This window comes from Haliotis rubra, unplaced genomic scaffold (assembly GCF_003918875.1).
Source record: "Haliotis rubra isolate DU_JTF1 unplaced genomic scaffold, ASM391887v1 Scf241, whole genome shotgun sequence".
In the NCBI taxonomy this organism is placed as follows: Eukaryota; Metazoa; Mollusca; class Gastropoda; order Lepetellida; family Haliotidae; genus Haliotis; species Haliotis rubra.
Genome location: NW_025766459.1, coordinates 243,353 through 267,385, shown reverse-complemented (window position 1 = coordinate 267,385; position 24,033 = coordinate 243,353). Strand labels below are relative to the sequence as shown.

Here is a 24,033-nt window from a genome sequence, read left to right as displayed (position 1 = left end):
CATGGGTTCAGATCAGTGTGCATGGGTTCAGATCAGTGTCCATGGGTTGAGATAGATCAGTAATTCATGGCAGAGATCATTGTCCATAGGTTCCAATCAGTGTCGATGTTTCAGATCAGTGTACATGGATGTCGATGGTTCAGATCAGTGTACATGGATGTAGATCAGTTCAGATCAGTGTAAATGGATTCTGATCAGTGTACATTTATAAAGTTTCAGATCTATGTGCATGGTTCAGATGAAGACTTACATGGAGTCTCTCCAGCAGAATCGGGTCGGTGGACGACTGGCGCTGTGCCTCCCAGTACTGCTTCTGGGCAGAGTAGCGGCTCATGGGACATATCCGGAACAGGCAGTCTGAAACAGGCAACAAGGTGTCAAAGATGATTCATACACCATCCCATACAGTTTTGAGTATTCCCTTTGTATATAAACTTGTGTACACCATTGTATATAAACTCGTGTACACCATTGTATATACACTTGTGTACACCATTGTATATACCCTCGCATACAACATTGAATATACACTCGTATACACCATTGTATATAAACTCGTGTACCATTGTATATACCATTGTACTTTGTACACCATTGTATATACACTGTGTATACACCATTGTATATACACTTGTGTACACCATTGTATATATACACTTGTGTACACCATTGTATATACCCTCGTGTACATTGTATATACACTTGTGTACACCATTGTATATAAACTCGTGTACACCATTGTATATACACTTGTGTACACCATTGTATATAAACTCATGTACACCATTGTATATACACTTGTGTACACCATTGTATATAAACTCTTGTACACCATTGTATATACACTTGTGTACACCATTGTATATACACTTGTGTACACCATTGTATATAAACTCGTGTACACCATTGTATATACACTTGCATACACCATTGTATATACACATTGTATATACACCACCATTATATAAACTTGTGTACACCATTGTATACATACACTTGTGTACACCATTGTATGTGTATAAACTTGTGTACACCATTGTATATAAACTTGTGTACACCATTGTATATAAACTTGTGTACACCATTGTATATACACATTGTGTACACCATTACACCATTGTATAAACTCTTGTGTACACCATTGTATATACACTTACAAACCGTGTACACCATTGTATACAAACTTGTGTACACCATTGTATATAAACTTGTGTACACCATTGTATACACTTGTATATATATACACTTGTGTACACCATTGTATATACACTTGTGTACACCATTGTGTAAACATTGTGTACACCATTGTATAATACTTGTGTACACCATTGTATATACACCATTGTACATTGTGTACACCATACACCATTGTATATAACTTGTGTACACCATTGTATACACTTGTGTACACCATTGTATATAAACTCTGTGTACACCATTGTATATAAACTTGTGTACACCATTGTATATAAACTCGTGTACACCATTGTATATACACTTGTGTACACCATTGTATACACCATTGTATATATACTTGTGTACACCATTGTATATAAACTCATGTACACCATGTGTACCACTTGTATATACACATGTGTACACCATTGTATACAAACTCATGTACACCATTGTATATACACTTGTGTACACCATTGTATATAAACTCATGTACACCATTGTATATACACTTGTGTACACCATTGTATATAAACTCATGTACACCATTGTATATACACTTGTGTACACCACCATCATGTACACCATATATACACTTGTGTACACCATTGTATATAAACTCATGTACACCATTGTATATACACTTGTGTACACCATTGTATATACACTTGTGTACACCATTGTATATAAACTCATGTACACCATTGTATATACACTTGTGTACACCATTGTATATAAACTCATGTACACCATTGTATATACACTTGTGTACACCATTGTATATAAACTCATGTACACCATTGTATATACACTTGTGTACACCATTGTATATAAACTTGTGTACACCATTGTATATACACTTGTGTACACCATTGTACACCATTGTATATAAACTACACCATGTGTACACCATTGTATATACATTGTGTATACACCATTGTATATACACTTGTGTACACCATTGTATATAAACTGTGTACACCATTGTACACCATTGTATATACACTATAACTCAGTACACCATTGTATATGTACACCATTGTATATACAAACTTGTGTACACCATTGTATATACACTTGTGTACACCATTGTATATAAACTCGTGTACACCATTGTATATACACTTGTGTACACCATTGTATATAAACTCGTGTACACCATTGTATATACACTCGATACAACATTGTATATAAACTCGAGTACACCATTGTATATAAACTCGTGTACACCATTGTATATAAACTCGTGTACACCATTGTATATACACTCGTATACAGCATACAACAACATATACGTCATGTAGTCATCATCATACACATCATCATTCATTATTTTGTTTATTTGTGAATCTTGATTTGGCTTCTTCATAAACAGGCAGCTGTCGCAGCTTGAGTCTCATGGAGTAATATGGCGACAATTAAGGAAATTTGTGGACACACTTTTATATCTCCATCAGCTAAATAAAGACAAAAGACAAAAGAGATAGCCTTTAATGTTTCTAAGTTGAGCTATTCATGACCAACATCAAGTCCACAAAGCTCCAATCAGTCTCTTGAGTCGCAGGGCTGACTCAGGTATCCACAAGCAGATTATGTAACTGAAACATCGTAGATGTGTTTTTGGATAGCTTTCTCTGGTTGACACACAAACCGCTGTGGCAGAGATGCGATACTGTTTGCCACAGAGGTCTTACTGTCACAAACATGTGCCCCTGATTACTGTGGCACATGTTACTTGCAACACATATTACTTGCAACAGAGGTGTTTCTGTGATGATGATACATCAATGTTTGCAACAGAAGTGTTACTTTCAGAGAGATGCCACTGTTTACAAATAAGATAATGGCCCATGTTGAACCTTAAAGGGTGTGGTGGAGCCAGGACCATTTTAATTAGCCAAAGTAATCACAGAATGTCAATTAACGCCAGTCATCCAACAATCTCGGTTTCTGATAGGCACTGGAGTGCCTTGTTGAAAACAAGGAATCCTCTTGAATTCACATATTTCACCTGATGACGCTTACAAAAACTTTCACCTGGCATATTTACATGTGTGTAAATGTACTTCAGTATTCAACAATTATGGGTACAGAATATTATATTGCAACAATGAAGCTCACCTAATGTACTTAAAACTGCAATGATTCTTACTTTTTCAGGCAAATCGCATACATTTCACTGGGATTGCTTACTACTCCCTTTTTGCCATTAAAGTTTTAATGTTTAAACCCTACACTTAATGTGTTTGTCATCATTCCCTAGACCTAGACTATACATTGTAACACAGTAAAGTTCACCCTTGCCTCTGAGTGTGTCAAGGATATATAGCAATCAGAGGTTCAGACTTGGCATTTCTCATGTCTGGTGCAAATATCCAATCTATGATTGGGATACAAACAGGTTTGACGGGGTGAATGTATTGCATGCATGTGGCCACACTGTGAGAGAGGAGTGGCCAGTTGAATTGTAAAAAAACTTCAAAGGATTAACAATACAGTGGATTTGTCAAAAGTGTTTATTGATGTATGTTTACTAAAGCAGATGGGAATATTCCCACATCTTGGCTCCTGTTTCAAAGCAACATACCTTGTTCCAAGGATTAGGTCATAATGTGTTGATTGATGTTTTATTGTTGTCTAAATTGATTTAGAACCATGGATATCATGAACATAGACTTCACATGTACTATCTCAGCTAACCAATGTGACATAACGCCAATGTTGCTATAACTCTAATGTTAAATTTCATAATTAAAGAGATCCATGAATTAAAAACAACATATGGGCACATCTCAAGGAGAATGTACCCCTTTCATTTTGAATATTGTTGGCTCATGATATTAGCTACAGTTTTGTCCACCCAAGCCACTGAAGCTATTCTGAATTGTAATAACTGTGTGAATCAGTCATTCACATGCATATAGTCAGGGCAAATCTTAAATGCACTATATCACACCACACTTCTCTAAAAATAAATAATGCAGGGAAGCTACCATATAATTTATTCCCATGAAAAATTACACATTTAGATTACAATATTATTAAAAAGTTTGAATGAATTTATGCAATGTTGCATTAAATGAACTCTCGCGCCCTCTACCAGTTGAACATTCTTTCAAGCCAACCCCATACAGTTAAGTCCCTTTGAGCGCTCTTTATGAATATCCAACGCAAAACTTGTGAGTGAAACCAGTTCGGCAAACACCAACAACACAGTGTGCGACAGTTTACAATGTTCAGAACAATTGTTTACATTCCATATATAGCAAGTGTTCTCTGTTTGGAAGCTATTCGCCTCAAAGTTTCAATTATCGATTTCAGGCCAGTCGTAAGGGATAATAAATATTTTATTGCATCAATAGGAAGCTAAAGTGAGTGCACATGCCACAATATATACAATACTATTATATAGGCCAAAATATTGTCAAAAATGTGTGACATTCTGCCTTTAAAGTCTGCTTGTTCAAGCAACATTTTCAATAGTTGTATGTGTCTCTACCCAGATAGACTTCAACTCAACACAGGTTCAGATTTCTGACTATGTTGTAAACTGTGCATATAAGTTACAGTAACACGAGCAGGAACCCATTAGGCTGCTAGCATGAGGCATTAATGAATACAGGAAGGTCCAGTTGGCAACATCAGGTATCAGACAGGAAGGTTGTTGTTGAACACCTCACTCACCAATATTACAGCTATATGGTGGCGGTCTGTAGATAATCCAGTCTGGACCAGACAATCCAGTGATCAATGTCATGAGCATCAATCTACACAATTGGGATATGATGACATGTGTCAACCAAGTCAGCGAGCCTGACCACCTGATGCCGTTAGTCACCTCTAATATAATGACAAGCATGGGTGACTGAAGACCAGTTCTAACACGGATCTGAACTAGCTAATGTAAGGAGTGTTTGGAGGTAGCATGCCTTCAGTGACTGTAGCTTACCATGTTACACAGTGTTACACATTTAAATCAGGTAGAAAGCAACTACAAATAGTCATGTAGTGCATGCTACTTCTGTGTAAAGCTATATGAATCCCGCACTAGGGACTCCAGCAGCCAACGTAAGGTCATGCTCATTAAACATTCATGTGCTTGATCAGGATGATGGTAATGAGGTCCTCCACAAATACCGCCAGATCCACACAGTGGCGTGAAACACGGCAGTGTTTGAAGTACTGTCCATCTCCACTCAATCACGGGAAGACTCAGCACCAAATGCACAGTCAGGGGCTCAAATAAACTTGCTTATTCTTCTGATTTCCGCTGATTAAAGACTCAGCTGTTTATCAGGCATTTGTTTCAACCAACAGAGTCCATTTAATCCAGCTGTGTCTGGAGATACAGAGCCACATACAGAGATACTTCACCATTCATGGCTTTGCTGAGTAGATAAGTTGAAGAGATAAGAAACCTAAGGAGCTTTAAACAGCCTGGGACATATAGTGCTTAGTCTAGTTGCCGGAACTTGTCACCTAGGTAGATTTTACAGGTAATATATGGACTTTTACCCTATTTACCATACAATTAAAGCTCCCTTTTCACCTGACCAACTTCTAGACCACTCTAGCAATTGTAAACTGTTTACTGAAAAAGTTGAAAACCATGATGACTGCTTAATGTCTGAAACATGTTTAGGTTGTTTTGTACCATTTCAACAACTGGCCTGTTTCACTTCCATACCACTCAAAATACATGGAACCCACTCAATTCTTTCATATTAATGTCGTTCATCTGTCATGACCATTTGATGCTTTAACATTACCACAATTAATCAGTCATAGCATGACAGATTAACTTTAGTAATTTTAAGAACTTGTTTGTCCTAAACAAGTAGTATATGCTCCCCACTGATTCAGCCAGAGTCTCAAATCATCCTAGCTTCAAGCAGGAACACACATGCATGGGTGTTCATTCTGGGCTACGTTCTAACTCAAACATCTCCTCTACAGCACTGAGACAGGATGATAACTGTATGAGGTGGAACCACCAGACTCATGGAAGATGAAAACCAAGAAATACAACTCCAGAATCTCACAACCAAATGACCACTAATGGCACCTCTGAGGTTACCAGGCCAAGCAGCATGTTGCTATGGTATTTAACATCGATGTATCATGAGATATCCCTGAAAACATTTGGATTAATCACAATCCCGAGTGCCAGTGGGCAATCTAGACTGGCTTCCTTCACAGTACTAGCACTACAGGAATAGTTGGAGGAAGGGGAAGTAATACAGTTCAGAGACTGTGATACGGGCCAATCCTGCCAAAATCACTTTCTTTGGTTGCTTCATGAAATAACCAATCCTGAATAAGACAATCCAGTGATTACTATTATGGGCAAAGTCTGATGACATGGGGTATGATGATAGGCAATCATTGAAGTAAAAAAAAAAATGTTATATTTGGGATTACACTTTCTTAGTAAAGTACAAATTCCAGTACTTTTGTTGGGTTGAGTCCCATCCAGGATTCGAACCCGCACCAGGAGAGTCAGGCACCTAATCGCCAGCACTCAAAGTCAGTCGCCTAACCCGCTCAGCCAATGCTGAGGCGGCTGACATATGTTACATTTGACCACTTTCTAAATGGCACTGTGTAATCATAGAAGTCAAAGAAGTGGACAACAGAATCCACAGCATCACCTCTTGAAGTCTTCTGACCTGCTGAGGAACTAACCGTATACAGGAACCTTTGTGAGCCTTCAACACGTTGGTATCATGTGCTGAAGTCACTCCTCGGCTTTCTAACTAGCCGATTGTTTGTTTGTTTGCTTGCCACCAAACACAGACATGCTCCAGCTGTATGATGGCAGTCTCTAACAAAATCAAATCAGGACCAGACAATCCAGTGATTGGCATCACTCTCGTTGGTATAACCCATTAGGGTTATGATGACATGCATCACCAATGTCAGTAAGCTGGACCACCCAATCTTATTAATCTAACAACAAACATGGGTTGCTGAACACCAATTAAAACCTGGACATTCTCAGGGGTTTACCAGGTGTAAACATGATACCTCGTGTAAACATGATAGATGTCAAACAGTGCTCCTATCAGACCACCAAATGGGTCACTCAAGATTTCTCTGGCAATATCGGCTACTTCAGAAGAAAAATATCAGCTACTTCAGAAGAAATTTATTTACATTTTGAACCTTGATCTCAAAGATACATCTGTTGTTATGTGCATTACATGGCGTATCTAAAAATCAATTTACACGTTATTGCAGATCAAGAGGCTTTTGGTAATAATTGTAGAGGATAGGTTTAACTAACTGAAATCATATGTACAAAGAGGCTTAGTTAAAGCCTCACAACATATACTGTATCCATTAATACATATACTATAACCAACTGCTCTAGCCTTCAATGCCCACATCGTAGCCCACAACTAAACTTGATTACAGAAACATATTGAAATTAACACATTGAAACTAATTATTTTAAACTTTTGTAAGATGACATGATCTACATATAATAATAATAATAATGGACATTTGTTATGCGCTATAATCCACACACTAGTGCATGCTCAAAGCACAGGGGGAAGAGGGAGAGAGTCAGGTATATACAGAGGAGAAAAGGTAAGTCTTAAGTCGTGATTTGAAAGCTGTCAGAGAATCAGAGTCTTTGATGTGGACTGGCAATGAATTCCATAGTCTTGGGGCTGCATGAAAGAACGATCGTTTACCAAATGAGGAAAGTCGAAAAGTTGGTACAGTAAGTTAAAGGAGCTGGTTCTGAGATGGAAGAGTTCTGGCTGGTGTGTATACAGCGATCAAGTCAGTGAGGTAGGATGGGGCCTGGTTGTGGAGGCATTTGTAGACAGTACAGAGAACTTTAAAGTTGATACGTGATTCAATTGGGAGCCAATGAAGTGATTTGAGGACTGGAGTAATGCGACATGATTTTGACTGTAACGAAATGATGTGGGCGGCCGTATTCTGTACTTCAGTCAGACAACCTATCTGCAACAGAAGACTCACAGTAGCTGTGCTAGAATACTGAATGAAGCTTTGGCGTGTACTCAACACTGAAACAAGGACACCATTGGTTCAACAATGATGGTGAGGCAGCCCAAAACATGCATTCATGTTGAACCATATAACACACTGTCATATTATAACTGATATTTGAAAAGATTTGATCAGTTAAATGTACAAAATCTAAATCTGGACAGAGAAGTTTCTAACTAGGTAGCTAACTCTTGTGCTGTAAAACAGACTTAGTCACAGGATCTGGTTGAGTTCCAGTAGGCCATCAGACAATCCAGTGACTGACACTGAGAGGAACATCAACTGGGTACCATGACAAGCTATCAACCAAGAGACCGATCCTACACACAATCCATATCACTGCCTCATACAACAACCACAAGTTGCTGGCGACCCACCCTTACTCTGGATCACCACAGGGGTGACTGTCTCATGATTTATAGAGGATTCAAACAAGCCATCAAACCATTAAACCCTTTCTCAACATTCTTATCTGATTGTGTTATGCAGACAGACACCAGGACTGTTTGCTATCATATAGAATAGCTTATATATATGAGGACATTACAACAGCATGACTTATAATAAAATTCAAAGCAGAAGATAAGATTCTCCACTAGTTGACCTTAACATTGACATATCATCTTTGAATATACTGATGCACGACTCCAGCTTAAATCTGAATTTCAAGAAACATACGACATGTCCTTTTCTAATGTTGAGCAGTATAGGAAGACCCTGCCATCATTCAGTGTAGCAGGGAGGTTATTGCTAAACTACAAGGGTGCAGGGTGTCAGCTTTGTGTGTCCTACAAACGATTTCCCTTTTAGCTCAAGTTGACAGCATTAGCCTGAGATACTTAAGCTTGTCTGACCATGAACAAAACTATTCACACTCAGGTGAGCATGGCTGGCTTGTCTATCACCACTACACCGAGAACATGAAAGACAGGGTGAGAGGTGGCTGCATCTCTCACCATCAGAATAAACATGTACAAACAAAGTGGCTGCATATCAGGTACGCCACAATGACTTTTATGGGCTCCAACATCTACAGGATCTCCCCCTGAGGTATAGCCTCATCCAGATCAACATGCAGACATCTCAGTTTGCCAAACATGACTCTACAAAGCAGACATGAAAGACAACAAAGGAGGTTATTTCTATAAGATTTAGTCATTCAGTTAGTAACAAGGCAAGTCAGTGTTAACCAGTTCTGAATGTTGGACAGAAGACTGAAGTGGTGCAGCTCCTACATATATATACCATGTAGGTGAAAACACTTATACAGTTCTGACTGGCCGAAAATCCTTATCAGGGTGAATCGAGGGTTTCATTCATTAGAGGATTCTGGCATGTTGAAGGGAGGCAACTCTACACAGCAAATGCTGCTGCCTTAGCTCCCACTGATAATAAAAAGGGTGGTGGGGTAGCCCAGTGGTTAAAGTGTTTGCTCGACATGACTAGGCCAAGGTTTGGTCCCCTACATGGGTACAATGAGTGTCAAGCCCATTTCTGGTGTCACCCGCTGTGAATTTGCTGGAATATTGCTAAAAGGGTGTAAAACTCATTCAATCATTGATAACAAGCAGTTGTCACTAAGGTGACATAATCCCCTGCCGCAAGTTATGAAATCAAACTTAAAGAATAATGAAAGTGAAGGTCGTAGTTTACGATGAAGTTAAATGTCAACAAAAACATGACCAGTCAACCTCTCTTGATATCTTGCTCTGTAGCTGTTCAAACACACAAATATTTTAAAGACTCACTTTGACCTTGACATGAATGTCATGGTGTATGAAATATGCAAAAAATAGTAATAGAGAAATTTCTTATCAAAAAACATTCAAGAGAAGTCTTGAAAATCTATGAAGAAAATCCAGTGAACCGTTCTTGAGATATCTTGCTGACAATCTTAACATACTGAAATCTTCAAAGTGTCGCTGTGACCTTGAAAATTATGTGAAGGTCACTAAACTCGACTGGGCCCTGTGCCTTCTCTATATGAAGCTTGGTGTCAAATATGAAGAAAATCCAGTGAACCGTTCTTGAGATATCTTGCTGACAATCTTAACATACTGAAATCTTCAAAGTGTCGCTGTGACCTTGAAAATTATGTGAAGGTCACCAAAATCGACTGGGCCCTGCGCCTTCCCTATATAAAGCTTGGTGCCTAATATGAAGAAAATCTAGTGAATGGTTCTTGAGATATCTCGCTGACAAGGGTAAATGTTAAAGTCCTCTTGTGACCTTTAAATAAAGGTCAAGGTCACCAAACCTGACTGGGACCTTTCTCATACTGTGATCAACCTAGGTACCAAGTATGAAAAGAATCTAGTTAATGGTTCTTAAGATATTCCAATTCATACGTACATAGGTACGGATGGACAGACGGACGGAGCCTAATACTATATCTCCCGCTTCGTGCTAAATGCTCGGCGGGGGATAACAAACTATCTCGTCAGTCAAGGCTGGAATGTCATATAAAATGTTACCCAGTAAAGGAGACTGGTCCAGATATTCAGAATACCAGTGAATCTGGCTTCAGCATGAGCTAATGGTATATTCCTTTGATAATGAGTGACAAGCTCAGTAGAACAAGCCTCACTAAACTCTCATTACACTGCCATTCTGTTTACACTGCACAATATCAACAATGACAGTGCACATGCTTACTTTTGCCGTACTTTGCATCTGTGCATAAATAACAATACTACATGCACACCAATTTCCAGACTCTAGATGCTTGCCCAAGACATATTGCCACTGGAGGAATCCCCATGTATTGGAATGTAATTGCTCAATTACAATATTTTTCCTTCCAATGTGAAAATGATCCCCATGCATTGATAAACAATTCCACCTGATTACATTTTGTTACCCTCTGTCCTGGCCAGCCTGTATGGTAACTCAAGGTGACTTGTTCTGCTAAAGGCTAATCTCTGACGGACCTCACTGGAAGAATCTATAATGGTTCTCTCCTCCATGCTCCCAGGTGGCACCGTCCCATGGGGGGTGGTAATTTATTTGGCTGATGTGTGATGATCCTAATGCATTAACTCAGTGAATACTAATCCCCTATTGAGCAGCTGTTTGATGTCTGTCCAGCCTCGTCAGCATGTGCTTGCTGTAATCCTCTCCTTCACACAGGGCAATGCAGCATTGCTGAAACAGGGTCTCCTTGAAACAGGTGCTTGCTGAAACATACATATGCAGCAATGGGGCAGGTACTTGGTGAAACATTCTCTTACACAGGGAGCTTGTCAAAACACTTGTTCTTTTGGACAGAGCAGTAGAGAAGGTGTTCTTGCATACATCTGGCCTTCCTTCACGGATGGAGCAGATACTCTTTTATCTCATCAAACATGGACCAGACATTTAGTGAAATACTCTCTTACTATGGAGCAATTGCTTTCTGAAATAGTTTCTTACAGATGGATCAATGAAGCAGGTGTTTGCTGAAACACTTTTTCTCATACATATTAAGCAATCTTTGAGGTGAGTGTTGGGACTCTACTAGAGATGAATCAATGGCATAGGTGCTTATTGAAACACACTCTCTCTCTTGTACACATGAAGAAACACTGTCTGGTCCAGAAGCAGCAATGGCACAGGAGCTTGCTGAAAAACTGTCTGATTCAGAAGGGGCAATGGTGCAGGAGCTTGCTGAAACACTGTCTGATCCTGAAGCAGCAATGGCACAGGTGCTTGCTGAAAAACTGTCTGATCCAGAACGGGCAATGGCACAGGTGCTTGCTGAAACACTGATCCTGAAGCAGGAAAGGCACAGGAGCTTGCTGAAACACTGTCTGGTCCAGAAGCAGCAATGGCACAGGAGCTTGCTGAAACACTGTCTGATTCAGAAGGGGCAATGGCGCAGGAGCTTGCTGAAACACTGTCTGGTCAAGAAGCAGCAATGGCGCAGGAGCTTGCTGAAACACTGTCTGATTCAGAACAGGCAATGGTGCAGGTGCTTGCTGAAACACTGTCTGATCCTGAAGCAGCAATGGCACAGGTGCTTGCTGAAAAACTGTCTGATTCAGAAGGGGCAATGGCACAGGAGCTTGCTGAAACACTGTCTGATTCAGAACAGGCAATGGCGCAGGTGCTTGCTGAAACACTGTCTGATCCTGAAGCAGCAATGGCACAGGTGCTTGCTGAAAAACTGTCTGATCCAGAACGGGCGATGGCACAGGTGCTTGCTGTAGCCGAGTGGCACACAACAAACAACCCAGGTGTCCGTCAGAACACCAGTTTAACATCAGTTCCAGTGTTCACGAAATGCTGGTTCAAAGTAATAGGACATTGGGCCCTTTAAGTTTCAGATGTCTGCCTGACCCATTGAAAATTCACAGGACCCATAGAATAGAATTGAACACACATTTCAGATTTAACATTTTTTATAATTGGCATTGAAATTATTGACAAACATAAGATTTATAAACAGCAAACAAGTGTCACATGGCACATATAACAACTTCAGTCAAAGTCATTGTGAAATATACAGTCAGACACTGGGGCCAGCGGGTTGTAGACTTCTATCGGACCATTGGCGGATCTGCTAGATTTGTCAGAAGGTCAGACGCTATTCGTGAACACTGCAGTTCACAACTCATGATTCCTGACATTATCATTATTGTCTATTTTGTCTTCACAATCTTAAAACAACCCAAAGACTTGTAATCACAGTTACTGTGAATTGTTTAAAGTGGTAGTCAACGAGCATATCTGTATGTGTCTCACTGCTTTGTCCTTTCAAGCAGCACAAGGTATTCTTGTGGCAATGAACTGGAGTTCCTATTCCCAGCATGCACACTCACTCCCCAACTGCAGTTACGTGGTGTGGATTTACAGGTCACTGGTGGTCAACCCCTTGAAGATCTATATGCCTCTCATTATGAGTTCACTAGTGTCTATTGTCCAGCTTGAGAGTCCCCAATGATGGCGTTGACTGTCGCACTGACTGGAGACACATCCAATGACGGAGACTCTGATGTCGACGGACAACATGACTGGACTCAGTCTTCAAGATCAAAGGGTCTCATCATGAGGCTTGACTCCTCTGAATCATATTAATATTACCATTACAGAAACAAAGGCATTGAGACTTTGCTGGTGAGTGAAAGATGTCTGATTGGCCCATATATAGTGGTTGTCATGGATACCCGGACAAAACACTTTTGTAGTTGACAGTTATAGGATAACAGTACTTATTAGAAGTTATCAATAAGCTGTCACTCTGACTGATACAGGCCTGTGTGTCTGGATAAACACTTAATAAAACAGACTAATTACTGTGTAGCCATGACGTATAATCTCCGTCGCCTAATTTCCATTATTAATAAGACGCTGATCTCTTGTGTTAGCCATAATCCCCCATTATATTGTACAATGACTGTCAGCCATAATGCCAACGTGTCACATATTATCCCCTGGACTGCGTCAGGAAACATCATTGCCTCTTTGTTTGTCCAAAATTGTTCATTTCTATATTTTATACTGTTAGTCAGTGCGGTATTTTGACTGCTTGGGTAGTAAGTGAGTGAGTATGGTTTTACGCCACTTTTAGCAGTATTCCAGCAATATCATGGAGGGGGCACACCAGAAATCGGCTTCACACATTGTACCTATGTGAGGGAATCTAACCTGGGTCTTTGGCATGATGAGCAAACGCTTTAACCACTAGGCTACCCCACCGCCCCCTGCTAGTGTAGGGACAAGTGCACGCAGGATGGGCTGCTCATAGGAAACACCACGAAGTTGACCTAGATGTTCCCCACACAGGTAATTGTCAACACATATGTCTACATGCCAGAAACTGAATTACATGACATTAAATGCAGGTTATAATCCCCTGGGCTCCAAAATCTAGAATCAGGAGAATCATTTTGGTTCTTTGGTAACTCTATATAATGATACTGTATCACAGATTCGTTTATCATCAGATTGTCAATTGTGAATATCAGCTTTTTTTACTGTTTACTGTGATAATGAACTGAAGTTTTAGTGGTTTTCGCCATCAGTATTATTATTTATTCGTTTCTAAAGGAAATATTTGATTTTCTAGTCACAAATAGCTGCAATACTGCTGATGTGGCTTAAAGCAACATTTCCTCACTCACTCACTGGCCTGTTTATGAATATCATAAATTTAATTACTGAGTCAATAAAAATGACAGGCATGGCAGAAAAAACCAATCAGGGAACATAAGGTACTTGACTCATGGCCTGACTGAGTTATTAGTTATACAACAGCAGGGACTGACATATGATACAGTATATCCTCTCTGTCTGTGTGATATGAGAGTCTACTAAAACATCTGTGTAATGGAGGAAACTCTATGCATTGTTGGTGTGTGGCCAGCTGGCCAGCCTATCTCAAGCTATCATGTTACACAGTGTTTACTAGGAAGTGGTGTCCTTCAAGTCAAGACTCGGTGATGACAATATCATCACAATGGTATCCTTCAGTGTACATGTATGTTTAAGTCCTCTTCAGTTGGTGTAGCAAGCACTAGTGCATTCATTAGGCATCACCTTTACATCATTCTACGGTGCATTGATTGGGCTTCACTATAATGTGCATTGACTAGGCTTCATCTTAAGGTGCATTTACTGGACATCACTGTAATGTGCATTCACAGGACATCAAGTATGGGGTGCATTCACAGGACATCAAGTATAGGGTGCATTCACTGGACATCACTATAGGGTGCATTCACAGGACATCACTAAAAGGTACATTCACTGGACATCACTATAGGGTGCATTCACGGGACATCACAACAAGGTGCATTCACTGGACATCACTATAGGGTGCATTCACAGGACATCACTACAAGGTGCATTCACAGGACATCACTACAAGGTGCATTCATGGGACACCACTATAGGATGCATTCACAGGACATGACACTACAAGGTGCATTCATCAGACATCCACTGAACTTTCAGAAGGTGCTTCCTTCAGTAAAACTCCAAATGAGATAATAATTTCAGATACTTCAAATATTATATACACAGCAATTACACCAATAAGGAATAACTGTCTTGCTGGAAGGTAATCATATACGCAAGACTGTTCCAAAAACATTTGATGAGAAATCAGTTTCACCGAGACGGGTCCTCTGGGACTGTTCCTGATACATTATGTCAAGCAAAATATTCTAATCATGATTCTAATCTGATCTAATCATGATTTGTCACTAATCATGTACACTACTGGCTATAGAAGTTTTTGCTAGTTAAAACGGGCGCGATTTTCATTAATTTCTCTGACATTGTACAAAAATTGAAACTGAATAGTTTTATTCTCCATATAGTTATGAATCTGAACACTGAATTCAACATCTTCAGGAAACCTGGAGATTTTATACATAGCCCTCCTTTGACAAATCTTTATTGCACATTCCCTTAAGTTCAAAGCAATAATTCAACTGAACATTCGTTCATGCTTCATAAACCATGTGAGACTGCAGGTTTAACTCCTGACCCCTGGAGCAGCACAGTCCAGCCATCCAGTAACTGTGCATGTCACCTGTAGATGAGCTGCTGGGTGCTGACTGTCCATCACAGCCAGTATGGTGAGAAATCAGCACCACCCACACTGCCCATCATCACACTTATCTGCTCCAGACACCTCCCTGTCTGCTGACCAGGATCTGAACTCCTCCCAACAACAAAAGACAGTCCATTCATCTATTCATTCATTCATTCATCCATTCAAAGACAACAGTGTGAACAAGATGTTTTAAATTCTTGTAATGTGAAGATGATTCCATGCAATTCCCTTCTAACATACCAGGAACCCTGATTCATAGCTTACTGAACCATTCCATTAGATCAATCCTTATTTCACCCACAGCTGCCATGACCATCTATTCTGCACCAGTCAGGTGCCCTATACTTATTGCATAATGTTACATGAGGACCTGGGTTAGTACTGATCTGTGCAATCCATGCTGAGGTAAGAGGTGATTAGCGGGATCAAGTGGTCAGGCTCGCTGACATGGTCCATGCATGTTGTATCCCAATTGTGTAGATCGGTGCTCATGATGTAACTCACTGGATTGGCTGATCCAGTCTTGATTATCCTAACAGCTGGAAATTTTGCTAGGTGTTGACGTGTTAAAGGTCACATGCAACGTAAAACACAACTTTGCAGATTCTGATACCTTTCGGTATGGACTTACCGAAACAAAGCGTCAAAAATGCAAATTCAACTTATAAAGTTGAAAAATAACGCGATGAAAAAAAACGCGCGAAATCGGAGTTCAAACGTTTCACTAATTTTCCCCAGACTTTTCTGGGGAATACGGATTTCAACAGCTGGGCTGCGCTCATAGCACGTGCACAGTGAAATAGGTTCGCGCAACTTGGAAGCGGGCTGTCTGGTGAATACTCGGTGAAGGCTTTGGTGTGAGACATTTTATAATGTTTTGTTGATATCTCACAGGCGCGAGCTTTTTATATGTTATGACAGTAAATAAACTGTTTATACAATTTCATTTGTCTATTTCACCACACGTTCTTCTTACCGAGTCACTTTCTCAGTTAGATACTTAAAAGCAATGTCATTATTTAGCGTTGACACAATTTCTAACTGTGATATAGATATGTAGCTGTCACAGACAAAACTCAATGTCTTGTTTTATTGACACCTGTGTGTCTGCCTGCCTGTCTGCTAATGACAATAATCAATACACAACTGCGATCACTGACCACATGCAATTTGAACTTAACACCAATCAGGCTATACACCATAAACAAAACGCATTGATTTATGGCCCGAGTTTGGTCTCTGTCACATTATGTAATTACACAGACAGGCAGGTGTGATACTTGACACATGACATGTTATGATGTCTGTTGATTGCAAAATGTTATACACAAAAAATGAGCATGTATTTACAAAACCCAACATCTCTATATATACACACACAATGAGCTGTGAAGGCGGCATCTGCTAATGAACCAGCCGTTACACTTGAGTGCACACCCACCCGGTCTGACTCGGTTCGGTATCCCGGCTGCTTCGTTTCGAGGGAGGTAAACCCAAGTACAAAATATTGCACTTTTGATCTGCGATTATACGCTTATAATTTTGTTTATTTGTTTTTTCATAATCAGCAATGCATATTATATGTCATGAAGAAGTGATAATTGTGTTTTAATTATGTTTGATTTTTTGGTTGCATGTGACCTTTAAGCAAACAGAAACAAACAAACAAAACATAATGCACTGAGGAAGGCTAACACAGTCAGCAATACACTTGAAACATCATAATAATCAAAACTGCCTACACAAACCAGTGACTGATGTAATGAACAACAGATCACACCATCAGGGTGCTTGACATTCTTCATGTCAGTCAGCAAAGCCCCAACTCCACCCACAGAGCCCAGAGCCACCTCTGACAACAAACATTGGTTTCTAAGGGTCAAATATAACCAGAAATCTCCATACATATAGTATCATACTGATAATGGGAATATAGGATCCAATATGGGATTTATAACATAGTCATTGGTTGTTTAGGTCTGTTTTGTTATATTACACTCTCCAACAAATAGCAACAATAAGACACACCTCAAGGTGAAACGGGCGGAAGGTCGTCAGCCTCATGCAAACAATCTATGTAAAATGTAGTTGAGGAATGTTTTGAGGAAGTAAATGTTTCATATTTGAAAGAGATGATAATATGTTATTGTTTTCAAGATGAGTGCTTTGAAAATTGAGATGTTTCCGCTGTCTGAGTATTTCTACTCCCCTGGGTATAATGGCAGCTGTGTGGTTGGTGATGAGAGGCATGTCTAATGCTGGCAATCAACTGACCACAGGGTCCACTCATCTGGCACAAGCCATGACCTCACACCACAGGAACTCAAGCCTGTTCCTGCTGACCAATGATGCTTGTGATACATGCAGTCATATCGGATATATATCACACACTATCTATCCCTTCATCCACAAAATACACCTTTACATCTTGGACTATTTACACCGGAAACAATAAGTACCCTGTTTTAACTTAGTCAGGTGATCAAACCTCCACCCTTCAACTGTACACCCAACACTATCTACTAGCCCACAAAGCAGCCTTCCAAACAAAAAGTATTCCCCTGCCAACACCTTCCTTTTAATCTGAGCGACCGTACGACCTGTAAACTGGAACACGAAGTTTGTGATAATTTCATATTATCTACTTTCACGTGGCATCAAGTTCATTTCTGTGCAGAGAGATATACTAACAGATTTATCATATCTTTATCTCTAAAACTCATCTTCATTAATTAAACCAATTAAAAATAGGAAAGAAACTTCTTCTCAAGTTATGACATTAATAATGTCTTTAGAAAAGGTTACATGACTTGGTCCTATTGAAGCAAAAATGGTCGCTAACAAAAATACATGTTGTAAATATGGGGAAACTTTAAAAGATCATTTTCATAAATATGGAAAATGTATCTGATTGTTAGGGCAATATGGGGCTATTGTCAGAGTGTTAGTGCACTCTGGGGTCTTGTGGTAAGGAACACGTGTTGTCAGACTGCCACCATAACAGTCAGATACTTCTTGTTAAAAACAACATGTATCACATCTCACAATTCACACCAGAAGAGTTGTTCACACCAGCTTGCTGACTGTGAAGATAAAGGTCACATATTCTTCTCTTATTGAAATATTTGTACTTTCACCACGCCTCCGAACTAAAACCTTGTGTACTGGAATGTAAGATGTATTGTTAACAAACTTGTCGGGGCACACTGTGTGACATACGATTGATGTCATTGAGACCGAGGTCTTCTTTCTATACAACTCAACTTTAGATAGGTTTAGTTAGGGATAGTGGTAGTTTTTTCAAACATTACCAAAAATGGAACATGTACATGTGGAACAAGTACTTCTGTTCATGTCATATTGGAATTCTACAGTTAATGTAACAGTCCAAGAAACAGTTAGACAACATCTCCCAGCAGTCGCTCAGCTCCCACCTGAATACTCCCAATATCGAGAAGCATATTCAAAATCAGCTGAACCGATGAAGTGGCCAGCTGCTCTTGGCTATGTGCTGTTTTACTCCTTGTCATATTCTATGAAAAGAAGCAAATTGTTACCTCGAAATTTCTTCGGTGGGTTGTTGAGATCCCCCTGCATCTGGTTGCACCACACATCTGTCGTCAACCAAGCTAAAACACAGGATAGGTAAATAAATTAAAACACAAAAATACAAATTCAGAGAATATCGGTTCTTATGTAACACACAATTAGTAGAAGAGAATGGTGCACACTCATGCTAATTCCCCTTTGGACAACCTAACAAGAACTATGTTGAGTCAACGGGCCACACACCCATTTGCTTCTCTGGGTCCCGATCCACAATGCATTCAGATATTACGACATGTTGTACCTTTATAGTTTACCATAGGGTTACGATGGTCGTAGCGCTAGGAACACCTTGTGGATTATGACCTTGGTCCCTAAAAAAATGTTCATTCACTTCACTGGTCCCTAAAAACGATGTATCATAACGGAATGTCAGTGAGCCAAGGTCTCGTGTCTAACATATATAGGCCACATGAAGTTTAAATTGCAGGGCCACACATGCAGATGTAATCAAGTGTGTGACTCACAAAGAAGCGCGGGCGTGACTTTTGGAACTGAAGTGAACCAGCGAGAAGAAAGCAAGTTAATACATATGACAAAAGATGCAGGTTATTTGAAATTGAGTGAAGTGTTCACATGTGTGTCATCTGTGTGTTCCACTTTATGTACACATTGTAAGTTTATCACTCGCTCCACACAATCATGAGTGGTGGGGTAGCCTAGTGGTTAAAACGTTGACTCGTCACGCGAATGACCCGGGTTCGAATCACACATGCGTACAATGTGTGAAGCCGATTTCTGGTGTCCCCTCCCGTGATGTTGCTGGAATATTGCTAAAAGAGAGTAAAACCAAACTCAGACAGTCAGTCAGTCCACACAATCATCATGTCTACCAGACCCACCTCAGGGATAGAATTAGCAGGATCGTGGGTCATAGTGCTAGAATTGTTCTGGTGAAGTGGTCCCTGAAGTATATCAAGTTGTGGATATTGACCACTGGTGTGGCGCGATGCATGGTTGTAATCAGGCTAGACTTGCTCAGATTTACTCTCCTAATTCTTATCCAGACAGGAGCTATGTAACAGGGTTATTAGTATCACAGCGATCGATAATTGTTAACTAAATCTCTATCAATTTTTTATAAATATCGGAGAAGTAACTTCGAGTAAAACTACCAAAAAAGTCCCCCCCAAAAGCACATTTTTCACTTCATCGGTGAGTGACATATGGCGGCATATTTTTATGCGGATTACAAACAAAACTGCATGCTGAACATAATTTCTTTTCCAACGTCTATAAGAATTATAAAACAATCCTTTCTGACAGGTTCAGTTCCAATCATTGTTGAATATATACTCAGGCAGCTCAACAGAAGGTGATCAATACCCAATTCTTTCATAAAACTCTAGTTAATCATCCAGACATTTGGGGTTAGCTTTCATCTGCAACAACCCATACGTCTTGCAAAAAGTGACGACTTGCTGTAAGTGGCCACACAGGGAGTCACCTGGTTGAATAAGCCATAATACATGTCAATCACTAGATTGTGTGGTCAAGATTATTTACAGACCCTCAGCATTCAACTGGTATTTTACTAAGAGCAGCATTAAACAACAAACTCCAGGCAATCTATAATGACATGACAACTGTACTATGAAAAATCAGGCTCTTCCAAACTTTATAGAGGTATACAAGATCTATGTATGAATGGATCACTTCCAAACAGGGAGATTATGGCCTATGGTCTTACGACAAAGGCAGCAGATCACTCTCGGAACTGAAGAGTTACTGTGTAACAAATTGGATAAATATTGATGGATTTCGCAGTGTTTAGACAAAATCCAGTTTGTAGACATTTCATATGCATGATTGTCCAGCATTAGTCTGTCAATGGGTCAATATCAAATGCGTCAAAGGTCAAGGGTTATCACTATACTGATAAAATCAGTTGGGCATTAAACCAAAGAGTAATGTGTTTATTAGCACCTTGGAAACTGCACTAGACGGTCGCTGTAGTCTTTTAGTGTTAATGCAGTCTGTTGACACCTTTGGGAATAAGCCAGTGTTATCCTGATGTATGCTAGTCAGATTGTCAGATAACATAAAAGGATACCTTTAACATTAGATGAACTTACTCAGGCCAGAGGTGCATTTGCTGAGCAACACGCCTCACTAATCTTGTTGTTATGATCTACTCCCGTGTGTCGAAGAAAAACTAATTGTGGTCAGACAGATCATGTTGGCAGGCGTTTCCGCGTCAGGTCTTCTTCCATGGGAGCCATAAATCTTTAACTTCTAACACTATTGTTTCGGGACTTTCAGGCTCAATTTTCAGCGCTTTATCTAATACATGAAAGTGTAGTGTTTGTGTGCACAGGAACAATCCACATAATGATAGTAACGGAAGTTTGGACCAGACATTCCAGTGATTGGCACCATGCACATCGATATGCAATGGGAATATGATGACTTCACCATCGAGGCAGCAAACCTGACCATCTGATCCTGTGAGTCCGGCTCTTACCACAAGCATGATTTTCTGAAGACAATTCTAACAAGAAACTTCAATGGGCAAAAGTCTCAGTGTAAATTTAGTGTAAATCCAGTGAAAGACTTCAGTAATTCCTTGAAAGCCTGGTAAAAGTCTTGTGAATGTCTTGTGAAAGTCTATTGAGTGTTGACCTTATAACCTGAATCAAGGCCATGAGGTGACATGTAACACAGACTGATTTCTACAAGGACAGTTGGCCATTAGCACTAGTCATGGTAACCGAAATCATTGTTACGTGGTGGGCAGTAGTGTGCTAAATCCAGCTGGTACATCCACATGGAACAGTGTGATAGGGAGAATGTGAAGAAAGTGGTATCTGTAAACAGTAGGAGGTAATGAAACAGGGTTTTTCCACATCTTTGGCATTATATCACATCTGTCGGTGTCAGTGCCTGACTACCAGCCAGGAGACATTGTTTTGTCAATATCTGTCAGACATGATGGCATTTTTACGAAGTTAACGTCCATTCAGCCCTGTTGTCAGTTAGTTTAAAGAATCATCTGCCCAGACTGACTGCAGTCCTGGTGTTTTCTTCATTGACAAAATACATGGTGCATGTGCACTGGCGGCGTTAGTCAATGGCAGGCCAGGAATACGTGCAACATTCTGATATTTCTGTGCTCGTAGCAATAGGCACCCTGGGATGTAGAAAATTACAAAAGAGGCACCATAAAAAACATACAAATTACATCTAAATTTAGTTTCAGATGACCTGGATGTGTTTCCTGCACAGACGTAGAATTGGGGACAACTTGTCCCAAAGCCACCCAATACAATACGAGTCCTGTATCTGGACTGAAGTAGCTGCAGTTGTCCTTGTTCTCAGCTGGATCTGCGGATCTGCTCAGATCACTTGAATGTCAAGGCTGTCTATGGCCGACAAGTGAGAATGATTGCAATGGTTTTGGAGAAAATGCCTGCTTACTGTCGAGGAAATGATTTGTAGATGTTGCAGTAAGTTTTTAGACCCGTGGAATGCTGCTGCCGATCGATTATAGCCCTACATAGGTGCTGTCAACGTGGCTGGAATTAATAAACGAATTTAAAAGGTGAGTTTTTGCTGTCTTGGGTGATCCATAATTTTGGCTTGGAATCGCGGAGGTAGCTGTTTTCGGTAAGTCGTGGCACATAACTTTTGAAATAATGATCCGATTGTGACCATTTATAGCTCATTTTGTAGGGAAATCATCTCGCTTTCGACTCGGGGGCCTCGACGGGGCCTTAAAAATAGTTTACGTGGTGAAATCTAACTTTGATTGAGGAGGGGGTGGTTCCGTCATTACATCCCTTTCCTTTTACATAGTACTAGGGTTGGGTCTATGCACCTATATGTCTTTCTAACGCTGTTTCTGAGCGTGACACGCCCCTGTGATTTCAACCCACTTCTGAGATACTGATAATAGATTAAGTCTGGTTTTCATCTATCTTGCTCTTCATCCTATCATGTGACTAAACAAACCACACAAACTGTGTCTCTGTGTGACATGACCTATTCTGTGACTATCATTGCTGTTAATCACCGTTATATATCACTCAATGTAAACACATCTGGAAGATGAGGAGCCATTTAGTCTGAATGTCAGGTATATATCACAACTCTGCCACTTTCACCATGAGTCAGATGGGAGTGCATGAGTTGGGTGTAATGTCACTATGGACAATATTCCATTTATATCCTAGTATGTCAGTTGATGCGAGCATAAAGAAAGCCCAAAGTAAGTAATAATAAGGATATTCATATAGCGCTCGTTCCACATCACTGAGGGACATGCTTAAAGTACATCATAGCATATATACATCAGAGTGAGTGAGTATGGTTTTGATATTCCAGCAGTATCATGGCGGGGGACACCAGAAATGAGCTTCACACATTGTACCCTTGTGGAGAATCGAACCTGGGTCTTTGGCATGACAAGCGAACGCTTTAACCTAAGGCTACCCCACCCATATATACAGAAGACAGACAAAAGTAAAGATGATGTGGGTTTCAAACATTTACCACTTCAGGAAGCCACCAACTTGTATATAGTGATGACAAACACAGACACAGAATCAGGGAAAACCTTGATAGGATCCCAGATCAGAAGATTCTGGCCCGCAAAAGGGAAGCCACTCTGCACAACAAAGTATCATATTCCCTTTCTGGTCGCAAGCTTGAGTCTAGTAAACTGTCTCCTGGTGTAAGATCACTCT

The 24,033-nt window shown here is 40.0% G+C and overlaps 1 protein-coding gene across 1 annotated transcript in view; it reads right to left on the bottom strand.

Moving 5' to 3' along the window:
• The window catches only part of LOC124278749 (inositol 1,4,5-trisphosphate receptor type 1-like), a 217,190-nt gene that overhangs the window by 180,667 nt on the left and 12,490 nt on the right, over positions 1-24,033 (bottom strand). Inside the window, 3 exon segments of the mRNA XM_046714513.1 lie at positions 251-357; positions 19,300-19,333; positions 19,335-19,371. Coding sequence (XP_046570469.1) covers positions 251-357; positions 19,300-19,333; positions 19,335-19,371 — 178 coding nt within the window.